Here is a 26,861-nt window from a genome sequence, read left to right as displayed (position 1 = left end):
TTAATGTTTCTATCTCTTCAGATATGACCTTTGGAATATCTTTTATCTATGCACAAAATGGCTGTCTCAGATATGTGATCTGGTTTTCATTCTTTTCTGCCTAAATGAAACTGCCTGCCCAAAACTTCACCTTGCTGTGTGGGTTGCCAGGGGCATATGTAATATGTACAACCGAGGGTACAATAGAGAGTATGAAACTCTAAGAGACCTCACTCTAAGAGACCTTTACTTTCAATTTTAAATTTTCCTCATCTTTTCTTTCATTAATTTGGTATTTAGTTATATAACATGCCAAATTACATACACTTTGAACTTAATTTGAAGACAACTAATGTTTTCAGTAATCAGTACAAATAAAAACAGTATTATAAGAACCGATTTAAAAAAAATTTACATCTAAGTTCCCAGATTCTGGTCCAAATATGTGCTCTTACTTCATTCCATTGTCTGTATGTGCACACATTCTGTTCATTTCTCAGACAATTTTACTTTAAAATAAAGATTCAAATGTATTACATTTCACTATGATTTACCTGTTTACATGTCTCTGAATGGAATATGAACTCCTTGAAAGAAGGCCTTTGTCTTTGTTTGATTTTCAGCACACTGCCTGGTACATGGTATAAAATAATGTTGAATGAAGGAATGAGATTTAAATACATTAACAATGCATCAAAACCTACAATAATACCCCATTACTAATTGGGTATTACAAAACAAGTCCTCTATACTACTACCTGTGTCAGTCGCTTAGTTACATCCACTCTTTGCAACCCCATGGCCCGGGCTCCCCTGTCCATGGAATTCTCCCGGCAAGAATACTGCAGTGGGTAGTTACTCCCTTCTCCAGGGGATCTTCCCAACCCAGGGATAGAACCCAGGTCTCCTGCATTGCAGGCAGATTCTTTACCGTCTGAGCCACCAGGGAAGCCCAATATTGTATACTACATATACACATATCATCATAAAGCTATATGTAGTTCACAACTATATTTAAAATAATACTCAATATTTGAAAATTTTTAAATGACATATTTAGAAATCTCACATGTATAGAGTTTTACATAGTATTCTAATACCTTGTAAATTAGTTATTACATACACATATACACAGCACACTGTTTAGCAGGGTATTTACCATAGCTTTCGCACAAGACAAGAAAACTGAACAATGAAAAAGCTTGAAGATTAAAGGCAGGCAAACAAACTTGCCTTTGGATTGTTTAGCACTACCTGAGTGATGCAGGCTATTCTTTCTGAATCTGAATTTTCTGTGATGTGGAGACATTTCATTTCATGGTTAGGGAACTGGTTTAAGGATGGAGTTAATCTAATTTAAGAACCTGCACTCGGCCGACCTTTGACGAACTTTAGCCGATACTTCATCCCTCAGCCTAAACCAAGTAACGGTGTTTATTTTTTCCACACATTATGAGCCTTTTCCAGTCAGGGAAACCTACCCTGTTTCTCAATTTGTCAAGTCAGAGAGTCCTGGTAAAATGGTAAAGGCACAAAACAATCCATCTTTCTAACTGAATAACTGCTAAACCCTCAGGAAGCGCTGGGCGGACCTCCAGTATCCCAGCATTCCTTGCGTTACCCGGTTGCTCTTCTCCCGTATCTCTATGGTAGAGTCAGCCTAGAGGCGGCAACGGCGGAGGCGGCTGTGGTGAGGAAGAACGAGGGCTCGAACTTTCCTACTGGCCTGAGAGCTTTTGGGCTCCTGGGGTCACGATGTCAGAGAAAAAACAGCCGGTAGACTTGGGTCTCCTGGAGGAGGACGACGAGTTCGAGGAGTTCCCTGCGGAAGGTAGGCCGCGGCCCCTGGGCCTCGTGGACCGTGACTCAGGCCTCCGAGTGGAGGCGGTGCGAGTAGAAGGGCCCGGCCGGGGGGCGCCGGTGGGAAGTGAGGACCGTGCTATTGGGACTCGAGGCTCTCTGCTCGCTCGACCCTTCACGGCTGGCTTCGGGACGGAGTGTCACGGTGGGATTCACCTCAGCAGTGAGGCTAAATGTTCTGTTTCCTCACTGGGAGGAGCCCCAGTGGCTCCCCAGCCCAAATCCGGGGTGGTGTGTCCTATTACGCTTCAGCTCGGTTACCCGCCACCTCGTTCGCATCTACGGAATCTCTTTTCCCTTTATTTATTGTTGTCGTTACTGTTATTATTTGTTTTAGCAGTCTTCCTTTGCCTTGAACCCTTCCACAGTTAAATTGTTCCTAGTTAGACCAGTGCTGCTTACTTTCAGGATTTCACACATGAAGCCTGTTGAGTAGAATGGGAGGATCAGGTGTTGGTGCTTAATACCCGTCATTGCCTTTCTCTTGTTCCTCATTCATTTTTGATCACTTAAAGTTTTAGGATTTATAAAATCCTAAGCCGTCTGCATTTTTGTTAGCTTCTTGGTTGCCAAGAGGAACTTTAGTTATCTCATTGTAGGTAATAGCAAATAGGTAACAGTGATTGAGTGGTTGCTTGTCTTGAGTGTTTTGCTTGTATTAACTTAATTCATTTTCACAAGTCTAGTAAGTAGTAACTGTTATTAACATTTTTCAGATAAACGAACAGAAGCTTAGAAAAGTTAAGAAACTTGCCCAGTGTTGCATAACTGGCTCGAAAAAATGGACAGCTGGTTCAGTTGACACTAGCACTCTTTAACTCTTTAGCCCTATTGCTTCTGTTTGTTAGATCGTTGTTTCCAGTTAGATTTCCAAAATTAATTGGTTTTTATGGACTAATTGTTAGGCATAGGGTAAATATTTGTCTCCTAATGAAAGGAGTGGCTTTTCTGAAAGTGGTAGAGAATTGGGGTTGATGGTGAACAAATCTGTTACATTAAACAGTTATTGAGTCACCAAAATCTTCCTAAGTTGTACTCCTCCTGTGCATAAAACCACATAGCTGTAACATTTGTTATTTTTATTTATAGTGTGTTCTGTTTAGTGGAAGAAGACATTAGAGCCTATACTACACAAACTCATAAACTAAAAAGTACATTTATTTTCAGTTCTGGGATTCAGTTTGTATTGTTTTTTGTTTTGGTAGTGGATTTTTCTGTCCAGACATATTTTCTTGATCTCACTTTCAAGTTGGTTCATAATCCTTAACTGTTAGCTGCCTGGTAGAAAATTGGCTTATTGAGATTAGTATCTGCTTATAACTCAAACTTAATATTTGATATAGTTAGCGTTTATTCATTGTTTATCAGATACAAGCTACAATATTAGGCACTTTATCTACATTTTATACTCTTAATTTTCACAACTCTAAGGAAACTGAGGCTCAGAGATTGTAAAAGCGTGTCATTAAGTGATTGTCAGGATCTGAAAGGTCTTTGAGCCCCCAACCCAAGCAAAGTTCAACCTAAATCTCTTAACGTTTAGCAAAGTGCCTGGGACATGGTAGATGGTCAGTAAATGCTTGTTGAATGAATGAACCTGTGTTTAAGATAAGTACTTGAGAATTGACTGCTTAAAAAGTATGGTGGCTCAGATATTAAAGCATCTGCCTACAGTGCAGGAGACCTGGGTTTGATTCCTGGGTCGAGAAGGTCCCCTGGAGAAGGAAATGGCAACCCACTCCAGTACTCTTTCCTGGAAAATTCCATGGACAGAGAAGCCTGGTAGGCTGCAGTCCGTGGGGTTGCAGAGAGTCAGACAGGACTGAGTGATTTCACTTTCACTTTTTCAAAGATAATTGTGTATCTGATGATACATATGATGTTTCAGCAACTTTGATCAGTTTTTGCAGAATATGTTATTCTTGTACTAAGTTTATGTTGTGAGCATCAATTTATCCAAAATATTGGTAGTTACATACGTTTAAAAAATCTTATTAAAGTTAAAAGGAAAAGCAAAAGAATTTTTTCCCCTCTAAACAGACTGGTTTTCTCTCTCACAATAGACTGGTTTGTTAGCATTAGTAACTCATCATTTATTGGTCACCTTACAGAAAATTTATCATCTTCAGGTTTGAATATGTAGAACTTAATTCATTCAGTAAACTTTCTGTTGAGAATGAGAAATAACATTTGAAATGCCTTTGCATGTTCAGATTTTTGTATGTTCTCCAGCTTATATTTCAAACAGGTAAAGTTAGAGAAGTACTGTTCAAAGCAGTACTTTGAAACTGGCCCACTTTGAATCTTTCAGTATTTCAGTTTTCAGATCAGCTACTAGTGCCCTGAATTACTTTCAAGTCTTTTCCTTTCTTTGGAGATTCTTTTCCTTGTGATTGTGTTTATGGTAAATATGCCATTGATAAACTTGCTAGCAGGTAATGCTTAAAATTGCATATAATCATCTGTGTGGTTTGGAGGAGGTCTTACTTTCAATGGCCTGTTGGGTTCTATGCTCCAGAAAGTGGATGATGTCCATTATCTAGCGTAGCTTTCAGTTAAGAGCCTGTTTCATGAAAGCCATTACTGAAACTGTATCTTTGGTTTGACTAAAGGATTGTAGGTCTTTTGAGGGTGGTGGTGTTTCATCTCATTCTGGATAAGAATGTGTTTGGTAGGGTGTCAATTATAAGGAAAGGGAATTTCTGTTCTAGAAAGGAAACTAAAATAAGGTGTTTTCATGGAGACTTCTTTGTTTCTTCTGAATAGGTCTTCTTCAGGGTGAGATGTAACATGTAGGGTGATTTTCTGAAGGTGCAAGGGAACAGATGCTCCTTTTTATAATTTAGAATGAAAATAAAAATAATCCAATGAGGTCTAATTAAACTGAAAAGCTTCTGCAGCAAAGGAAACCATAAACTAAACAAAAAGATTACAGATGAGAAAATATCTATAAATGAAGGGACACACAAGGGATTACTCTCCAGACTATTTTAAACTTTAAAACTGTGGATTTGTATTACATTGTTAGTCCTCAGGATTCTAATTGTTGGATATGTAATCTGGTCATAAACAGGAACTGTTAAAAATCACGTTTAGGATTTTTGTGAGTTCTGCAGCTTCTTGACTATTTAAACTACTTGAGTATAGGCTTTATTGGAGGACTTTCTACATTTTGAGAATGATCATAATAGTTTTGGAGGCTTGGAATGGTTAGAATTTTAGAACTGGAAAGCAACTTAAAGTCCAGAGAACCTAGCACTTGTTAAGACCTTATATAGCTAGGTTAGTAGTAGCAGCATGGCGCCTAAAATTGAACTACTCTGTAATATATTTGAAATTTTAAACAATCTTGCAAATCAGACATAAAAGCTATTAAAATATTTTCATTAATCTCATTTCTCTAACAGTGAGAAGTGGGTGTGAATAAAAATGGGAAGAGCAAGTGGGCCTTTAAGTTCTTTTATTCACTTCTTCCTGTGCCAGAATTGAGAGGCTTTTTTCCCCCTTTTTTGAGGGAAAAGAATATTTAAAATGAACCTGATTTTGCCTTCAGAAGCAATGATGTTTATAAGAAAATACTGTTATGCTTAGTAGTCTGTACCTTTTCTATAAATCAGTGGAACTGCTGTGCTAGCTGAAGCAGACTGTGTGCTAAGTCGATTCAGTCATGTCCGCCTCTCTGCGACCCTATGGACTGTAGCCCGCCAGGCTCCTCTGTCCATGGGATTTACCAGGCAAGACGACTGGAGTGGATTGCCATTTCCTCCTTCAGGGGATCTTCCCAACCCAGGGACTGAACATGCGTCTGGTGGTTCTCTAATGCTAGTATTAGCATTGTGGAATAACTGAGGCACTTTGGCCTGTGCCTAACAAAATAGGATATCTTACAGTGTGGTTCTTAACCAGGGGAGTATTTTTGGATATCACATTCACTTGTCTAGTGAGAAAGTAAAATAACTGTTAGCATATAGTGGGTAAAGGTCAAGGATTTTAAACACCTGCTATGCATAGACCAGTCTTGCACAAGGAGGAGTTATCCTATGAAAAATGTCACTGAGAAATGCGTATGTGAACATTGGATACCAACTGAGCTAAATCCTCAACAAGAAGGTTCCTTAAAATCTTAAATGTTACAAGTAGATACAGCTAGTACCATGCCAGTTACTATACTAGTCAGTTTACCTAGAACCAGAGGGGCTTTGGTATAGCAGACACATAAATTAAATCACATTTAAATTAATTGCATGGTAGTAGCAAGAAACATAGAATTATGTTAACTAAAATCTTCCAAGAAAAAAGATAAATAATAGTGAGGGACTTCCCTGGTAGCCTAGTGGCTAAGACTGAGCTCCCAGTGCAGGGGGTGTGGGTTCCATCACTGGTCAAGAAACTAGATCCTGCATGCCACAACCAAGAGTTCCCATGCTGCAACTAAAGATCCCGCATGCAGCAACCAAGATCCGGCACAGCCAAAGAAATAATAATAATAAAAAGAGTGGGCCATGCCTCGGCCTTTTTTATATATATATATATATATTTTTTTTTTAATATAATACATGCTAAAGTATGTATGTGATTTCTGTACGTGGAAATCATATACAAGAAAAAAGTTTTGAGCCCCATGATGGAATCTAGGATCAGACTTAGGTTCAGAATCCACCATTCATCAACTTTTAACTTGTCAACTTGTAGTAGTTACTTTAATTCTTTAAAATATTTTTTCAGCAGAATATATAGGATGATTGTATAAGTAGCTGTTTATTTAAAAGTTAAACCTATAGAAAGATATAAATTTAAAAGTGAAAGCACTGTTTCTCCTGCTTTCCCCAAAAACAACTCCCATGCTTCAGTATAACCAGTTAAACGGTTCTTTTAATATCCTTCTAGAGTTTATATATGAAATATATGTGTGTGTTTGTGTATTTCCTCACAAAGGACAGTATTTTATAAACTGTTTTTCTACTTGCTTTTACGTTATATATTTTGGACATGTGTCACATTAATATAAACATCTATCTCATGCTTTTTAATAGTTGTGTTCTACTAGTCCATTGTATGCACATTAAATCTATAAATATCTATTGATATCTAGTGATTTTAGGTTTTTTGTATGCTTGTTTTTATGTTGTTTTTTTCTGTTACAGGATATATTGAGGTAAATATTCTTACGTCTTTGCTTTTGTTCTTATTTGTAAGATAAATTCTTAGAAGTTGTTAGATCAAATAATTCATTTTTAATTTTGAAATAGTTATTTTAAAAAATTACAAACTTACAGAATAATTGAAAGTATAACACAAACAACTCCCCCCGCCCCAGCTACTTGAGAGTAAGTTGCCAACCTGATGTTGATCACCTCTACATATTTTAATGTGTATGTCCTACAGAGACATAACCTCAATACAATATACAAAATTGGAAATTAACACACAGCTGTATAACTATCATCTAATCCACAGGTACCTTTCAGGTTTCTCTAGTTGTAGTAATATTTTGATTAAAATCATGGGTTACATTCAGTTGTCTCTTCTTCTGTGTACCTCTTTTTCAGTCTACAGCAGGTGTCTCTTTGACTTTTATGATTTTGATATTTTTGAAGGTTATAGGCAAGTTATAATATGTTTCTCAACTTAGATTGGGCTCATATTTCTATATGATTAGATTTAGGTTCTATACTGTGGTAGGAGTATCATAGTAGTGATGTTGTGTTTCCATTCCATCCTATCAGGTGGAAAATGATAGTTATTCCAACTAACATGGAATAGTTGGAATAACTATCCAACATGATAGTAATCAGTTCTGTTCTACTAGTTCATGGTATGCACATTAAATATTCTATAAGTATTTATTGATATCTAGGTGGTTTTAGATTTTTTTGTTTGCTTGTTTTTATGCTTTGTTTTTTCTGTTACAGAATATATTGAGGTGAATATTCTTATATCTTTGCTTTTGTTCTTATTTGTAAGATAAATTCTTAGGATAGTTGGATAGTTATTCCAACTGTCATTCCAGCTATTAACAGTGGAATAAATTAACACTCATTCCATTGTTGATAATCTCTTTATTAAGTTAGTGTCTGTGATTCTTTTCCATTGTTAGATTACACATTTTCCCTTTGTAATTAATAGATATTTTACCGAGAGGGACTTTGAACCTATGTAAATACAGTTTTCCACTCATTATCAGACTTTCAGTTTATTCGTTTGTGTATTTGAATCAGTACAGATTCATGGATTCTCATTCAGTGGGTTATAATTTGTTGCTATTATTTATTTTGATCTTTAGATTGTCCCAAATTTGAACATCAGAAATCCCATCAAGCTGTCTTCTGTGACCTTTTGATGTCACCATCATTCTTTGTGTATTTCATAACATTCTGATACAACAAAGTATTTCAAGCTAATCTTATCTCTTCCTGTTCCAGTCCTGGAATCAGCCATTCCTTTAAGCTGCATTCGTTTTGGTGGAGAATGATACTTAGATGGCAAAGTCTTACCTCCAGTTGTGCTAATGACTTTTGAGACGCTCTCAATGGAAGGAGCTAGGAAATACACAAGTGTGTGTGTGTGTTGTGTGTGTGTGTGTATATATATATACACACACACTCTTTTACGTCTATTTGTAAGTATGTGCTTGTATAAAACCAGGAGTTCAGATAGATATCTCTAGTTTACAATTCAACACCATAGAGCTCATTCTAGTTTATTCCCTTTCCACATTTGTGACTTTCTTCCCCAGTAGTGAGAAACCTGGCTCCTGTTATCATAAATAATTGTCTCGTGGGCGATTGTCATTCCTAACCAATGTTTGTTGCCCTCTCCACCCCACACATCCCCTTGTTCTCTCACTTGGGCTTCAACATTTTATGCCAGGCCACTGTCACCTCTCCTTCCTCTAGTCTTAGATGGTTTCTTTACTCTGTCTTGACTATGACACAGCAACCACACAACACTGCCCCTCCACGGGAATGCACTCCTGGCTCTGCTTGGGCCCTGACGCCTTATTCAGAACCAGGTACCTTTTGAATTTTGACATAGTCTCAAATTGCCATTTACGAGTGTTAGTTGCTCAGTCGTTTCAGACTCTTTGCAAACCCCCATGGACTGTAGCCCACCAGGCTCCTCTGTCCATGGGATTCTCCAGGCAAGAAGACTGGAGTGGATTGCCATTTCCTTCTCCAGCTATAATTCACCTTTTCCCTCAGGTTGCCTACACTCCATATTAAACATTTTAGTCTTTGCAAACCTGAGGGATGGAAATGGAATTGCATCATTTTGATTTGGGTTTATTTCTTTGAGTGACATTAACCATTGCATTTTTTTCTTGAATTGTTACCTTCTTAATCCTCAGTTCCTTCATGTAATTTGTGTATAATAATTAGAGTCATGTAAGGATTATATGATTGTATTAGTCTGTTTGAGCTGCCATGACAAAATACTGTAGGTTGAGTGACTTAAACAATAATAATTTATTTTCTTGCAGTTTGGATTGTGGGAAGTCCAAGATTAAGTTCAATACCTGTTCAACCTGGCAGGGGTTCTCCTCCTGGCTTGCAGATTGTTGCCTTCCCACCATATCCTTACAGGATAGAGAGAGCGAGCTCTTTGGATTCTCTTCTAACAACACTAATTTCATTATGAGGATTCTACTCTCATGATTTCATACTACCCTCATTACCTTCTAAAGTCCCCATCTCCAAATACCATCACAATGAGAGTGATTAGGGCTTCAACATATAAATTTCAGGGTTTGACACAAGCATTCAGTCCATAAGAATGATATATTTTCTGTACAGCATAGAGTTTGGCACAAAGTTGGTATTCAGTGAACATTAGTCCCCCCTTTTTTTCTCCCTCCTAATCTTAAGGATTTGGATTTTTGCATGTTTGGTATTTATTTAACTTGAACCATTTGTGACAAATATTTTGTAATTTTAGATGTATCCAAAATTAAGCTTGTTGAGTTTGTAGGTTATTTGATTATTTTTTAGTATTAAAAACTTACTAATTAAAAAACATTGTGAAAAGTTTTTCCAAAAGTACTTTAAAAATAGTTGGTTATTTACATAAAATATGAAGATATATACTGGCACACATTGTTTTAAGAATGTGTACGGGAGATATAAAGAAATACAGTGGAATGAAAAAACCCCAAGTCAAGATACTAGTGCTTGCCAGAGCTTTGTGAGAGGTATGACTCAGGATATTAAACAGTAAAACTACTTGGAAAAACTATTTGCTTATTTATTTAACTTAGTGGAATGAAGAAGTATTAAGCAGTTGTGATTTAAATAGCGTTCAGTGTTATGTAGTAATGTTTTTAAGCATAATCCATTGAAAGATGTGATGAACAGTGAAAACGAGGAAAAAATAGAAGTTTCAAAAACTATACTTATACTCTTCTGAAGTATTAAAAATTCACCAAATACTTTTTTCCCCAATTTTCTGTTCTATTATTGATGTAATGCTTGGTAGAAATAGTATTATCTTTATTCTGGACCCAGATTCTCTTTTTTTACCTCCATCACCCCTTAAGTTTCCTTGCAATGGTTAGCACATAATAAATAACTTACTAATTGGATATATGTTTGTAGAGTGCTTCCTATAAATCTGGCACTAAAAGGTGCAGAATGAGAATGATTCTAGCTGCCAGTTATCAGTCTTGTGTAATCCCCATAGCAGCCTAATGACAGTTTTATAATTGGGGTTCAGCAAAATAACTTAACCAAGGACAAAGTTAACTAGAAGCTGCACTGAGTCAAATTTGACTCTTTAGGTAGATATTTGTCTTTGAATTCAGTGATATAAATGTCAGTGGAGATACGGATCAGTAAGTTTTCATGCCAGGCTTGCGCTTTTTAGTATTTTGCAGGTGCTTATCCTGTGGGGAGGGCTCCAAGCCTTTCTCTCCCCACCCCCAATTAAACCAGAACACCTTTGCTTTTGACTGTGTTCATCTGTTGGATTTTTTTTTTTGCTTCGTTTCCTTCCAGTGAAAGGGGAATTACTGGTGGTGTGGGGATTAAGCCATTGATAGTAAAGTGCAGCAGCAGGTTAAAAGAAGGGGAAATTATTTCCAGTTGTGTACCACGTGAGGCAGCAACATTTGAACAGAGCTTTCAAAATGTAGAAATGTAGGAAAGGGATTTCCAGAAAAAAAAGAGGAGTAGATACTTGGAGGTAGAAAATCAGTGTGTACGTGTGTTTTATTTGACTGTGAAGTAGTTACACATGCAGGTAGTTTGGGGCCTAATCGTGGAAAGCTTTAAGCCACATGACCAGTGTGGACCTGATCCTTAGGTAGATGAGGAGGGGGGAGGATTGTTTGTTTGATATGTGTAAGTTTCCTTAGGCAATAGGCAGTTTAGGAAAAATTAACCCAGCAGAATGAATTTGAAAGGATAGAAAGAAAGAGTCAGGGAAGCTAATTAGCAAATTGTTCAAATAGCTTAGTTAGGACTAAGGGCCTGTAGTAGGTTGTTATTAGGAAAGAATGATGCAGAAATAGCAAGGAAGCTTTGGCAACTGGTTAGATACAGAGTGTGGGAATAGGAAAAATCAGGGATTGTGATTTTTCACTTCCATGACTAGTGGAAAGAGTGATAGTGGAAAAGATAAGACTAGTTAATGGCTTTGGGGAATTTTATAGAATTAAAGAGAAGTAAAGCACTAATCAACAAAGAGGACCAAAGTCAGTGTGTTTGTAGTGAATCTGATACACACACACACACACACACACACACAACATAGATTGTTGTTGTTCAGTCGCTGTTATGTCTGACTCTGATCTCATGAACTGCAGCATGCCAGGCTTCTCTGTCCTTCACTGTCTCCCAGTGTTTGCTCAAACTCACGTCCATTGAGTTGGTGATGCCATCCAACCATCTCATCCTCTGTTGCCCGCTTCTCTTCCTGCCCTCAATCTTGCCCAGCATCAGGGTCTTTTCCAGTGAGTTGGCTCTTCGCATAAGGTGGCCAAAGTATTGGAGCTCCAGCATCAGTCCTTCCAATGAATATTCAGGGTTGATTTGTTTTAGGATTGACTGATTTGAACTCCTTGCTATCCAAGGGACCCTCAAGAGTCTTCTGCAGCTCCATAGTTCAAAAGCATCAGTTCTTCGGTACTTAGCCTTCTTTATGGTCTAACTCGCACATCCATACATGACTACTGGAAAAACCATAGCTTTGACTATATGTACCGTTGTTGGCAAAGTGATGTCCCTGCTTTTTAATATACTGTCTAGGTTTGTCATAGCTTTTCTTCCAAGGAGCCAGCGTCTTTTAATTTCATGACTGCAGTCACAGTCCACAATCATTTTGGAGCCCAAGAAAATAGTCTGTCACTGTTTTCATTTTTTCCCCATGTATTTGCCGTGAAGTGATGGGACTAGATGCCATGATCTTAGTTTTTTGAATGTTGAGTTTTAAGCCAGATATGTTTAATTATTGATGAAAGGAATTATGTTTGAACTTCCTTTTTTAAAAAATGTAAGAAAAATTACAGATGATTATGTAAGTTATCTTGGGCCTCTGTTTCAGATTCTGAACCACAAACAGTTGAAAGTTCACCAGTAGTCTGGTAGCACCATCGTTTAAGACTTGCTTTTGGTTGTTTGCTCTGAAGTTCTCCACTGACATTTTTGATCCTTGTTGGAGAAAATTTAGGTATAGTACAGTGGTACTATGCTGCTTTTGATTTCCTAGCTACTGGGTATGTAGATGTTTTTGTATCATGATAACCTACAGAACTGAAATTTTATTTTAAAAAGTTTGATACATTTTATGCAAGTTAAGCAGGAACATGTGTAAATTTATCTCAGAATGACTAGATATAGTGTGGCTTTATTATCATATTTATGACTGTAATGATGCCATTTGCAACTATTGGTGTCTCACCTATGGTGGTGAATGTACAATTTAAAACTTTTTTGAACTTTCCTTTGTTTCTTTTATATTTTTCTTCTTGTAATGTTCTGTATATACATGCACATTTTTTATTTGAAGGAACTTTGTTGGAGATTAGTTTGTTTATATTCAGAGTAGTCTTACTGTTAAGGAATAAATGAGAGTTTGATGCTCCTGAAAAGTGCTGTAAAATAGAACATTTGCAACCCTCTTTGGTATAAATAGAATTTCCTCTTTACTTTTCTCCAAAGTGGTATACTTCATACTTTGAAGAAATTTCAGAATGTATGTTGGAGAGTGGGGAGAGTAAATACTTTTAAAAACATTGAGAGAAAAACTTTTTCATACTTAAATGTCAAGGTGATACGTAGATCAAGTATTGGGATCTTTGATAACTATGATTTTTAAAATCTAAAGCTAGTCAAAGATATAATTCTCACTGGCAACTGTGAACAAAGCCAAATTTGGGGCAAAGTCTCAAATAATTTAAGATTGCTAGAAACTTATGTATTAGGCATCTGTTATTGGTTATTTCCAATTCTGACTTCTTAAAATATGGTAATTTTTTACCATTACACATCTGGAGGTCTGCACACTGAAGTAAACACAGCTGAGGTTATTTAAATGATTAATCACAACCTTGGCAGTGCATTTAGTGTTGAAGATACAGTGTGTACTTTATAGTCATCTGCATAGTGAAGGAGGGCATTAGATATAAATCGGGTATCCTTGTTTAATTTTTATTATTTTGCCTTTTAAAAAAAAGTATTTCTGAGTTTAATGCTTTAAAAGTAGTTAAGATTGCTTGGTTATCAATGCAGTGTTATAATGGAAAAGTAAACACAGTTCAGAGATGTTTTGCAAGAGAAGTCTGACAAATTCAGAGGTTAATCAATCACGTTTTTATGTTGCATACTCATTTAGTTGCATTGACATATATTGTAGTTTATATATATTGTAACATGTATAGTATGGAGGACTTATAAGAGTTGGAAATAAATTTGGGGATATTATACTCTAAACGTTTTATGTAATATAGTTCATTCAGTACATTCCTAGATAATAAAGAAAATCTTTATTTACAGTTTTTGTTTAAAATAGGTTATAGATTCTGGTTTGTCTTTGTATGCTCCCTAGTGTCATAATTATGAAGTACTATATAATAATACCTAAGAAATATAGAGCTATTGTCATGAGTCTTTTTGTGTGTGTGTGTTCTACCTAAAATCTTGCTTGCAATACTGTTTTTTCTCCATTCGTGAGCCAGTTTCTTTTTCTTGGGACTTTATTTCTACTTTCTTTCTTTTCCTTTTCTTGCCATTAAAGTTACATGAAAGGGTTGCAACAGAGAAAGAGATGTGTGACTCTTATGCTAAATGATCATCAGACTTCAACTTGATAAAGTGAAATTGTGCTAGTCTTAAAATTTTTTTAAAGACACTGTTCAGGGACTTCCTGGCAGTCCAGGATTTTAGACTCCATGCTTCCACTGCAGAGAGTGTTGGTTTGATCCCTGGTCGGGAAACTAAGATTCCTGCATGCTGCAGTGACGCTCTCCCCCCAAGAAAGATAGTGTTCAAACTAGTATTTCCCATATTATTAATATGTGAAAGAGTTAAGAATTGGACCTCCTACAAAATAAGTTATCAAATCTTTTATGTTTCTTATTCTAGATTGCTTCTTATCTGAAACAATAAAGTACAAATTAACAGTATTTTTTTAGTCGCTTAAGGTTAAAAGAATTAAAGCCAACTTGAAGATATTTTAATGACACAAGTAATAATAATATTAAAATCAGTGTTTTATTTTATTTTATTTTTTTTTTGGTCATACCTCACGGCTTGTGGAATCCTAGTTCCCCAACCAGGGATTGAACCCAGGCCTTTGGCAATGAAAGCATGAAGTCCTAACCACTGGACTTTCAGGGAATTCCCTGAAATCAACATTTTAAATCATCTCATAATTAGATTAAAAGTTCCTGTGGGCCCTGTATTTTAATTGTTCTCGAAAGGGTAAACTTACAAGAGGTTTGGTGTCTTGGAACCTTAAAGATCAGTTGTGACTTGAGCCTATGTCATCTCTTTTACTCAAGATCATGTATTGTATTCTAATTAATGTATTTATGTATCAAATTAATCAAATCATAATATACTCAAATTAATTTTTGGAATATTAAACTATTAGATATCTTTATAAAGATTCTTTAAAATATTAGTAAAATAGACGCTTCTTTTGACAGTTCCCATTTCTATGCTTAACTCAAATATGTTTAAAATCTGGAATTTGAGGTCATGAAATAATGTTAGAAAAAAAATCAATAAACATTTTCTTGTAAAATAGTCTTCTCTTTCTCTCTCTCTCTCTCTCTCTTTTTTTTGGTAGAGGTAATGGTGGTGGTTTCCAAAGAGGGGTGTACTATATAGTGATCTCTAAGGCTTTCTCTGTTTCCAAAACTCTGAAATTTTAAATAATCTTCAGTCATTTTATAAAAACTTCAGGTATAAAGCCAGACTTTGCTATTATGATTTAATGAAATGATTTTGTATGAATTTTTTATACTGGACGGTGTTAGTGTAATTAAATCAAGAAACAAAAAATCCTAAGCCGTCCATTAGTACTATTAGATAGCTCAGGGCTATAGGTTATAGGAAGACTGGAGGGGATGAGGATGAATAACATTTTATAGTCATTATTCACTTGCTGTAAAAAGGATTTTGGTGTTTTTTAATTGCCAAGTCATGTACGACTCTTCATGACCCCATGGACTGCAGCATGCCAGGCTTCCCTGTCCATCACCAACTCCTGAAAGTGGCTCAACCTGATGTCCATCGAGTCAGTGAAGCCATCCAACCATCTCATCCTCTGTCATCCCCTTCTCCTCCTGTCTTTAATCTTTCCCAGCATCAGGGTCTTTTCCAGTGAGTCAGTTCTTCACATCAGGTGGCCAAATTATTGGAGCTTCAGCATCAGTCCTTCCAATGAATATTCAGGGTTGATTTCTTTAGGAATGACTGGTTTGAACTCCTTGCAGTCCAAGGGACTCTTAAGAATCTTCGCTAGCACCACAGTTCAAAAGCATCAGTACTTTGGCAGTCTGCCTTCTTTATAGTCCAGCTCTCACATTCATACATGCCTCCTGGAAAGACGATAGCCTTGACTAGATGGACCTTTGTTGGCAAAGTGATGTCTTTGCTTTTTAACACACTTGTCTAGGTTTGTCATAAAAGAGATAATGGATTGCATTTTTCCATTATAAGTTCAACATTCAAGAATTTGAATTTCTGTGATTTGAAGTGGCTTATTGAATTTTAATTAAAAGATAAAATCATGAGGTTGACTTTTGGTGATTTAGTATTAGAGAAATATATCTACTCTTGAGCTCCTTTTTAATTTAAAATTTGATCTCAGCCTGCAACCCATACCATCTTAACGTTCCTGTTGTATACTTAATGCTGCAATTTGTGTCCCCTTTATTTTTGCCTTAAAACAGCTTCCTTCTTTCTGAGATTTCTTTGCTCTTAGAAGAACAAAAAGAAAATTTGTATATAACAATTTAGAGAGTAAACAGTTTATTATTGATTGCAATGACAGTATGAGAATAACAGTACTCTTTTATCCCTATACCTAACGATTAACTCTTAACTAAGTCAGTTTGCTTGTTTATAAATGTTCAGAAATGTTATTATTTAATCTTTAACCCTGGAAATAGATCGTGTTTTGTGTTTTTTTTTGATTTTTGGCCAAACTGTGTGGCTCCCAGGACTTTGTCCTCTGACAAAGCATGGAATCTGTGCCCTCTACAGTGGAAGCACAGGGTCGTTAACCACTGGACCTCCCGGGAAGTCCCTCGATACACTTTTTTTTTTTTTCAAATTTGGTTGCATTAGCTTTCTGAGCACTCTTCCCATAGACTGAAGGAAATCCTGAATGTGATTTTCTTTTCTCTTAACTTCTTAATCTGTACTCACTATGAACTATAGGTGGATCCATAAACAGAATAAAAAATTTCAATTTGAAAGGTACTTCTCTAAGAAAGGAGAACATGTAAAGGTATCTCAAGCCCAGTCAACTTAATTTTGAGGTGTAGTTAATATTTAGTATTGTTGTTAAGGACCTCAGAGAATAGTAATAGGATTTGAATTTAGATCATTAAAAATATTTCCTCCTTGAGAATAATAATTATTATTGGAATATACAAAAATATTTATGCAGATAAAAATCAGTATTTTCGATTATTGAATGTTTACTAATGAATGCCTTATTCACTATCCTATACAGATGATTGAAACACAAGTGAGCACACACATTGCCATTGCCAATACATTTGCCTAAGCTTCCTAGGAACCTGAAATAAATTGCCTGAGAGAAACTTCCATCTTTTCAGGCACTGATATCGTAAAGAAATTTCCCACATGATCTCTCTTCAGGGAGCACTCAAAGAGATGATCATGTATTCTTAGTGTAAATATGGTTGAGAATTTTACATGACTCATTCACAATACATGATATTATTGATCTCTTCTGTGTTGAAATTTATACTCTTGATTCTACTGGAACCACCCACTGCCCTGAGATTGACCACTTGAAGGAAGAGAACTTGAGAAACGTAGTTCTACTTACCCAACATTTTTTTGAGTGCCTACTGTGAGTTTTCCTGGTGGCTCAGATGATAAAGAATCTGTCTGCAATGCAGGAAACTCGGGTTCAATCCCTGGGTCAGGAAGATTCCCTGGAGAAGGGATTGGCAACCCACTCTAGTATTCTTGCCTGAGAAATCCCATGAGCAGAGGAGCGTGGCGGGCTAGAGCCCATGGGGTCACAAAGAGTCCGACATGACTGAGTGGCTAACACACTATGTGCCTAGTACTCAGCTCTAGATATTAGAGTTCCAAATTTAATAAAATATGCTCCTACCTGAATGTTTTGAGTAGTTGCTTATGGAAATAGTGGTAGTCATTTTGGGCATCAGTGGAAGATAAGTATAGAGTAGGAGGAACAGAAAAAGACCACTAATAATTCATGATAGTAGTTACTTATTAGAAACATAGCTAAGAACATTTCAATCTTAAAAATCAATAAGAAAAGGAATGAGTTAGGCTTTTCTTATAAAGCACATACAGATTTTAAGCTATTCAGCAATGGTTCATATTGGTATTTATTTATCATATTATGTACCTAACAAAATATTTTAAATGCCATTTGTCAACATCATGAAAATCCTTTCATGATGAACAGAATACTTAACATTTACCTGGTTTTCCAAACCAGAAACTTGGGAGGCATCTTAGCTATCCCTTCTCCTTCAACTCTCAAAATTATTCATTAAGTCCTTTTCATTTCAACTCAAAAGTCTAGTTATTCTCCCCCTCCCTATTATTACTGCCATTATGTTAAAAGAGATTAGTCCCTTCATGAACTATTGAAAAGTGTTACTATGCTGTGTCCAACTCTCTGTGGCCCCATGGACTGTAGCCCACCAGGCTCCTCTGTCCCTGGCATTTCCCAGGCAAGAATACTGGAGTGGGTTGCCATTTCCTTCTCCAGGAGATATTCCTAACCAGAGATTGAACCCAGGTCTCCCACATGCAGGCAGATTCTTTACCATCTGAGTCACCAAGGAATCCCTACTAGGACACATTTAAGCATGTGACACATGCTTACTGTTTTTGGAGGGGATGGGATCAAACAAAAATATGCAAGATCTGATTTAGTTCTTTTGAATCTTTCACAACCAGTTGTGCATATGCACAACAGGTATTGTGTAGCTTAAGAGTATAGAGATAAATAAAAGTTTTTACTCTTAAGGAGCTTTAGATACTCGGAAAGGATATAGACATATAAACTGAGAATTAGATTGTACAGTATATAGGTGTTGTGATAGAGATATACATGTAAGAGGGGACCTTATAGCTGAAGGAAGAGAAGAGAGGGAATTAGGAAGGCTTCCAGAGGTGATATCCAGACTGGTTTTTTTAAAAGCTGTTTTTCTCAGATTTTGAAACTTTTAACCCTGTAGAAGTTTTTGAGGGCACAAAAAGGGGTTGTATAATGGGTGAAGGGATCAAAAGATACACATTTGCAGTTATTTAAGTCATGAGAGTGTCATGTATAGCATGCTTACTGTAGTTACTAACACTCTGTGGCATGTTTGAAAGATGCTAGGAGAGTAGATCTTAAAAGTCCTCATCACAAGAAAAAAGGTTATATATGCTGGTGATGGATTTTAATTCGACTCATTGTGGTGATCATTTCTCAGTGTATACAAATATCAAATAATGTATGCTAACACCTACTGTTATATGTCAATTACAATGTTACATGTCAGTTATACTTCAAAAAAAGGGCAGCAAACACCCACATTTCATCAGCTAACATTTTGTCATATTTACTTTGTTTCTATCAAAGCATGATATAATGTATATATGTGGATATATATTATATATATTTGAGAAGCATTTGCAAGTAAGCACAACAAAATGACACTTGGTTCTTAAATATTTCAGCATGCATGTCTTAAAGAATAAGACAATTTTACAACCATATTTAAGAAAATATTCTGCTTTTTACTATTTGTGTATGAGTTATCTTTTAAAAAAATAATGTTATTTATTTATTTTTGGCTTTGCTAGTTCTTCAGTACGCATGCCCTTTTCTCTGTCTGTGGTGAACAGGCTCCTCATAGCAGTGGATTTTCTTTTGTGGAACATGCTGGGGTGTGCAGGCTTCAGTAGATGCAGCTCCGGGGCTGCAGAACACGGGCTGAATAGTTGGGGCTCACTGGTTTAGCTGCTCTGTGGTATATGGGATCTTCCCAGACCAGGGGTTAAACTCATGTCTCCTTCATTGGCACTGGCTCACCACTGAGCCACCAAGGAAACCCTGAGTTATCTTTTTTTTTTTTTAGCAGTTTTGAATTCCAGGCTGATATCTTCCTGCTGCTCAACTTACTTTAGTGTTATTGGTGCTGTGTTTTGAACGACTGTGTAATAGGCCTTATAAAAATAAGCCAAAGGAAAAATCAACAGTGAAATATCCTCCTGAAGTTATAATGAATTTTCATGGCAAATAGAATGTTTTGTATTAACTACTATTTTAGATTATCTGCAAATTCAAAAATTGAGAAGACAAGATAGCATCAATTGAGATGTAAAGAGGAAGATTAGATGTTTTGAATTGAGAGATTCTTAAGTAACAAGTTTTCTGAAGCTTTGTCTTTATGGAAATAATGTATGAGAAATACTTAGCCTCTGTTTCTGTTTTTTAGACTGGGCTGGTTTAGATGAAGATGAAGATGCACATGTCTGGGAGGATAATTGGGATGATGACAACGTAGAGGATGACTTCTCCAATCAGTTAAGGTAAGTTTAAGTCAAAATTTATATAGCTTGGTATTGTAAGTACGGAATTTGTAAAATATATGACAGTTGACCTTTGAAATATTTTTGAATTATGGAAAATAAGATACATTGCCTTCATCTCTTGTGTTTCTAAACATGAATTCTTTGGGTAATTGCAGAGAACTTTTGTTCTTTCTGGTCTCTTTATAAAGGTAGTTAAATTGAAGCATATTTGTCTTTTTCATCCTGGTAGGTTAAATTCTGTCACTGTTAATTTTCTACCAATATTGAACAACTCAGCAGAAATTAGAATCGTGAATTACTCAGACTCAATATATTAGTGATTCTCAAACGGGGATGGAGATTGAGGTGTTGGGAATGTACTTTTTCATATTCATGTACAGTTCAGTTCGGTTGCTCAGTCGTGTCCGACTCTTTGCACCCCCATGAACGGCAGCACACCAGGCCTCCCTGTCCATCACCAACTGCCAGAGACTACCCAAACTCATGTCCATTGAGTCGGTGATAACCATCCAACAATCTCATCCTCTTGTCATCCCCTTCTCCTCCCGCCCTCAATCTTTCCCAGCATCAGGGTCTTTTCAAATGAGTCAGCTCTTCACATCAGGTAGCCAAAGTATTGGAGTTTCAGCTTCAGCATCAGTCCTTCCAATGAACACCCAGGACTGATCTCCTTTAGGACGGACTGGTTGGATCTCCTTGCAGTCCAAGGGACTCTGAAGAGTCTTCTCCAACACCACAGTTCAAAAACATCAATTCTTCTGCACTCAGCTTTCTTTATAGTCCAACTGTCACATCCATACATGACCACTGGAAAAACTATAGCCTTGGCTAGACGGACCTTTGTTGGCAAAGTAATGTCTCTGCTTTTTAATATGCTATCTGCTGCTGATGCTGCTAAGTCACTTCAGTCGTGTCTGACTCTGTGCAACCCCGGAGAATGCAGCCCACCAGGCTCCCCCGTCCCTGGGATTTTCCAGGCAAGAACTGGAGTGGGTTGCCATTTCCTTCTCCAGTGCATGAAAGGGAAAAGTGAAAGTGAAGTCACTCAGTAGTGTCTGACTTCTAGCGACTCAATGGACTGCAGCCTACCAGGCTCCTCTGTCCATGGGATTCGTCAGGCAAGAGTACTGGAGTGGGTTGGTCATAACTTTGCTTCCAAGGAGCAAGCGTCTTAATTTCATGGCTGCAGTCACTATCTGCTGTGATTATGGAGCCCCCCAAAATAAAGTCAGCCACTGTTTCCAGTGTTTCCCCATCTATTTGCCATGAAGTGATGGGACCAGATGCCATGATCTTAGTTTTCTGAATGTTGAGCTTTAAGCCAACTTTTTCACTCTCCTCTTTCACTTTCATCAAGAGACTCTTTAGTTCTTCTTCACTTTCTGCCATAAGGATAGTGTCATCTGCATATCTGAGTTTATTGATATTTTTCCCAGCAATCTTGATTCCAGCTTGTACTTCCTCCAGCCCAGCATTTCTCATGATGTACTCTGCACATAAGTTAAAGCAGGGTGACAGTATACAGCCTTGATGTACTCCTTTCCCTGTTTAGAACCAGTCTGTTGTTCCATGTCCAGTTCTAACCGTTGCTTCCTGACCTGCGGTCTGGTATTCCCATCTCTCTCAGAGTTTTCCACAGTTTCTTGTGATGCACATAGTCAAAGGGTTTGGCATAGTCAATAAAGGAGAAATAGATGTTTTTCTGGAAGTCTCTTGCTTTTTCGATGAACCAGCAGGTGTTGGCAATTTGATCTCTGGTTTTTCTGCCTTTTCTAAAACCCACTTGAACGTCTGGAAGTTCAGAGTTCACATATTGCTGAAACCTGGCTTGGAGAATTTTTAGCATTACTTTACTAGCATGTGAGATGAGCGCAATTGTGTGGTAGTTTGAGCATTCTTCGGCATTGCCTTTCTTTGGGATTGGAATGAAAACTGACCTTTTCCAGTCCTGTGGCTACTGCTGAGTTTTCCAAATTTGCTGACATATTGAGTGCAGCACTTTCACAGCATCATCTTTTAGGATTTGAAGTAGCTCAACTGGAATTCCGTCACCTCCATTAGCTCTGTTTGTAGGGATGCTTCCTAAGACCCACTTGACTTCGCATTCCAGGATGTCTGGCTCTGCGTGAGTGATCTCACCATCGTGATTATCTGGGTCGTGAAGCTCTGTTTTTGTACAGTTCTTCTGTGTATTCTTGCCACCTCTTCTTAATATCTTCTGCTTCTGTCAGGTCCATACCATTTCTGTCCTTTATTGAGCCCATCTTTGCATGAAATGTTCCCTTGATATCTCTAATTTTCTTGAGATCTCTAGTCCTTCCCATTCCATTGTTTTCCTCTATTTCTTTGCACTGATCGCTGAGGAAGGCTTTCTTATCTCTCCTTGCTGGAACTCTGCATTCAAATGGGTATATCTTTCCTTTTCCCCTTTGCTTCCCTTCTTTTCACAGCTATTTGTAAGGCCTTCTCAGACAGCCATTTTGCTTTTTTGCATTTCTTTTTCTTGCTGCTGCTGCTGCTAACTTGCCTCAGTTGTGTCCCACTCTGTGCGACCCCATAGATGGCAGCCCACCAGGCTCCCCTGTCCCTGGGATTCTCCAGGCAAGAACACTGGAGTGGTTTGCCATTTCCTTCTCCAATGCATGGAAGTGAAAAGTGAAAGTGAAGTCACTTAGTCGTGTCTGACTCTTAGCGACCCCAGGGACTGCAGCCTACCAGGCTCCTTTGTCCATGGGATTTTCCAGGCAAGAGTACTGGAGTGGGTTGCCATTGTTTTAATCCCTGTCTCCTGTACAGTGTCACAAACCTCCGTCCATAGTTCATCAGGCATTCTTTTTATCAGATCTAGCGCCTTAAATCTATTTCTCATTTCCACTGTATAATCATAAGGGATTTGATTTAGGTCATACCTGAATGGTTTAGTGGTTTTCCCCAGTTTCTTCAGTTTAAGTTTGAATTTGGCAATAAGGAGTGCATGATCTGAGCCACAGTCAGCTCCCAGTCTTGTTTTTGCTGACTGTATAAAACTTCTCCATCTTTGGCTGCAAAGAATATAATCAGTCTGGTTTTGGTGTTGGCTGTCTGGTGATGTCCATGTGTAGAGAGTTTATAAATCTAATTGGTCTCCACCTCCTGTCATGAAGGAAGAGAGACGCACAAAGCTGAATGAATTTGGTGACTTACTACCTAAATCTTAGATTGAATCTTGGGTGTTTTTTTTCTTGTTGTTGTAAAATAAGGGAGAATGAATAATCTACATTGATTTTGTTTAAAGGCAGTAGAAGTTACTGTTTAAGATACTACATCCATTTTAAATAGGAAACATGTGAAGGACAGGTATTACAATCTTCAGTTTCCTGGAGTGGGGGAAAATGGAAACATTTTAGTTAAATTTAGGGAAGGAAGGGATAGAATCAGAAACTTGTGCTGATCTCTTGACTCCTAATCCAGTGTTTTAGCACCAGCCCATACCATCCTCTACACCTGAGCAGAAGACAAAGATGATTCATATGAATAAGCTCTAGCGTTAATATTATTCATGGACGTTAGGTCAGTATTTATATTATAAATACCTAAAAATTTTTAAGAAGTGAAAGAGTTTGGGGAAATGAATAACATATATCATTCCTACCATGTATTTTTTTTTCCTAATATGTAATTTTTGCATTGCATTTACATTAGATTGTGTGATAGTGTCTAAGCTAGATTATGCTTGAGAACTAATGTCTTTTTATCTTAGATATAATGATATAGTTGTGCACATTAATCATACTTAACATTTATACAGTGTTTTATAAATTGGCCCTCACATAATTTTGTTGTGAACTTTTATAAAATCTAAATTGTAGCAGATCAGTTCCTGGTGATACTTGGAATGGTAGTTTAAATAACTGAAATTGATTATATGACTAAAAACCTTTTTATGCAAATGTTTATACAATGCAGATCAGCAGGACTGAAATTTCAGGCTGAAAAAATTACTTACAATTGTAAAAAGTATCTTTTAAAAGTGTTTGTACCAGTACACGTTTTTGAAATTTTTATCCGTATTTAAAGTTAGGAAAGGGAAAGGAGATGGTGGAACAAATGGAGTGAGTAGCATGGAAGCATATACCGTATGTAAAATAGATAGCCAGTGGAAAAATGCTGTATGACTTAGGCAGCGCAGACCAGGCTCTGTGACATCCTAGAAGGGTGGGAGATGGGAGGGGGAGGTTCAAGAGGAGGGGGACATATATGTACCTGTGACCGATTTATATTGATGTATGGCAGAAACTAACACAATATTGTAAAGCAGTTATCCTTCAGTTAATAATAAGTTAAAAATGAAGTCTTATTTAATATTTTGTATTACTGTATTTATTTTGCTTACATATAATTAATACAGAATAATTCTCACACACCCTTAAATTTGCTTAATAACTTTTGGTTAGGGTGATACATATGTCAGTGTGAAAAGTAATCTCTTTATTCTTTATGTATAAATAACAGTACGATTATAAAAATACCTGAAAGTTTGGTAGCAGTGTCTCGTGTTCTTAGCCATATGGTTAATGATACTCAAAGTTTATGCTTTATATTTATTATGAACAGAATAATTACATAGTATTTGGAAAATATCACTAATTCCCTCACATTTCTTCCATAAATAGATTTATCAGAAAAATAAGGAATAAAAACATAGGTTTATTAATGGGAAAGCAAAGTTTCATTGTCATTATGTTGATACACATCCAGTTTCCTTCTTAAGGACTAAAGTAAAACTATTTGATAGTATTTTAAATTGATGTTCAGGCTGTTAGCTCATTTATTTATTAATTGTGTTATTTTTAAAAATCTTGTTTCTTTATCATGAAGACTGCCTAGTGATATTGTTCTTTTGTCTTTCTTATAGAGCTGAACTAGAGAAACATGGTTATAAGATGGAGACTTCATAGCATCCAGAAGAAGTGTTGAAGCAACCTAAACCTGAACTGTTGACTAAATTCTAGAACAGAGAACCCAGGATGGGATACTTAAAAATGTTTATTTCATTACCTGCTTTGATTTATTTTTGTTTTTGTAACGCAAAAAAATAAATGTTTTGATCTAATTTTGGTTTGGTTCAGAAGTCTTCATCTTTTGACTGTAATTATTAATTTTCTCATTGTGCTTTTTTCAGAACTTTATTATAAACAGCAAGATTTTCTTGTAATGAATTTTTTTTTTTAATGTTAACTGAGGCTCTAAGAGGTTAAGTGATTTTGAGGCTAGAATTCATCTGATTGCCAATTCAGTACTTCTCTTAAACCACGTAGATTAAATGTTGGTCTTATTTATAAGGTACTTCTTTTAAGTTACATTTAACCTTAATTTCATCTTTATTTTGAAACCTTAGGCATTTACTGACATTTCTAAGGTGACCCTTCATAACCTGTGTTTTTAAAATATTAGTCATTTTAAATTGCTGTAATTAGTTTCTGAGCCATTAATAATATTAATAGTTGATAAAATATTATTAGTACTTAACATGCAGAGTGGTTTGACCACAGTTCTAAGAATGATGTCTCTGTCAAAACTGAGGAAGTGGACTCAAGATATTTTGTTAACATATGTACATTCTTAAATACTACCTAATAGATTCACTTAGTACAATTAAATTTCTGCACGGGGTTACTATTGCCACATCAACTTTTGTGAGTGGGGAGATTTAATTTGGTAAAGGATTCTTATAACATTCAGAATGGAGCTAATATATATAGCTTTTATTAGGAATATTTTCAAATTTTAATGTGTTATTTGTTTATAAGTAGAATCATTGGTACTCTTGAGTAGTTTAAAATCTAAAATTTATGTATCATGAGATAGTATTGACATGAAAAAGAGGGTTGGACACTTGAAATATCATTTGAGGTGTGCCTTGAAATTATTTTGGACATGGATAATTTTATTCTTCTAAGACAAGCATGCCTCTGCTTTGTCTACTAGATGGAACTACTAGATGAACAGATGGAATAAAGAATAAGAAAGAACTTTGGAAACTATTTTTCAAAATGATATTTTTAATCATATAATGAGGCACAGGCAGCCATACTAATGTAGCCTGTGAAGAAATATGTACGGTGTTCTCAGTATTATGATCAGTGATTACAAGGGCATCATTAGACTCCATGTCACCCTGATAGTGTACACAGAGGGATGGCCATCTCCTATGCCTTGCATTTAAATTGGTGAGGTACAGTTTTGAAATTTCATAGGATTTGGACAGAGATTTTAAATGGGTTGCCTCTAGTTTCTCAATGTTTTATTCTTAATAAGTTTTCAAAATTCAGTTTAGGTGACTTTCTCTGAGTACCTGATAATTGGTATTTGGCATCCGGATGATGAAGCACATCAGTGGTTGAAGATTAGACCAGCCAGACAGCTGAAGAAAGTTCTGTTTATGGATTTTATGGTTAGTTGATATTCTTTAACTTTGGATCTTCACAATGAGTCTGTGAAGCAAGCAAGAAGGGCCTGTTTATTGTAAACATTTTATCAAATAGAAAACTGGATCTCACTGAAAAATAAGAGGTGAAAGGGTCCAAGGTTGCTTTTGAATTGTCAGATATAGACTTGAACCCAGGTTTTTAACCTTATAATTTTTCATAATCACTTAATTCTAGTTGAATCATTTTAAATTAAAACTGTAGGTATAATAGTGGTCCAGTTTTTTGTTTGTTTTTTTTAAAAGAGTTTTACTCTTCTATTTTTTCTAAATTTTATCTGTTTTTTGGCCAC

At 36.4% G+C, this 26,861-nt stretch overlaps 1 protein-coding gene across 1 annotated transcript; it reads left to right on the top strand.

Moving 5' to 3' along the window:
- Positions 1–1,598: 1,598 nt before the first annotated feature.
- Positions 1,599–25,194, top strand: SEM1 (SEM1 26S proteasome subunit). The gene is made up of 3 exons (XM_069587472.1): positions 1,599–1,810; positions 20,006–20,099; positions 24,997–25,194. Exons 1-3 carry the CDS (start codon positions 1,735–1,737, stop codon positions 25,037–25,039), a joined length of 213 nt encoding a protein of 70 aa, XP_069443573.1. The 5' UTR covers positions 1,599–1,734; the 3' UTR covers positions 25,040–25,194.
- The last annotated feature ends 1,667 nt before the right edge of the window (positions 25,195–26,861 follow it).

The sequence above is a fragment of the Ovis canadensis genome, chromosome 4 (genome assembly GCF_042477335.2).
Source record: "Ovis canadensis isolate MfBH-ARS-UI-01 breed Bighorn chromosome 4, ARS-UI_OviCan_v2, whole genome shotgun sequence".
In the NCBI taxonomy this organism is placed as follows: domain Eukaryota; kingdom Metazoa; phylum Chordata; class Mammalia; order Artiodactyla; family Bovidae; genus Ovis; species Ovis canadensis.
The sequence above is the reverse complement of the archived record's forward strand: the minus strand, read 5'-3'. Positions and strand labels throughout refer to the sequence as shown.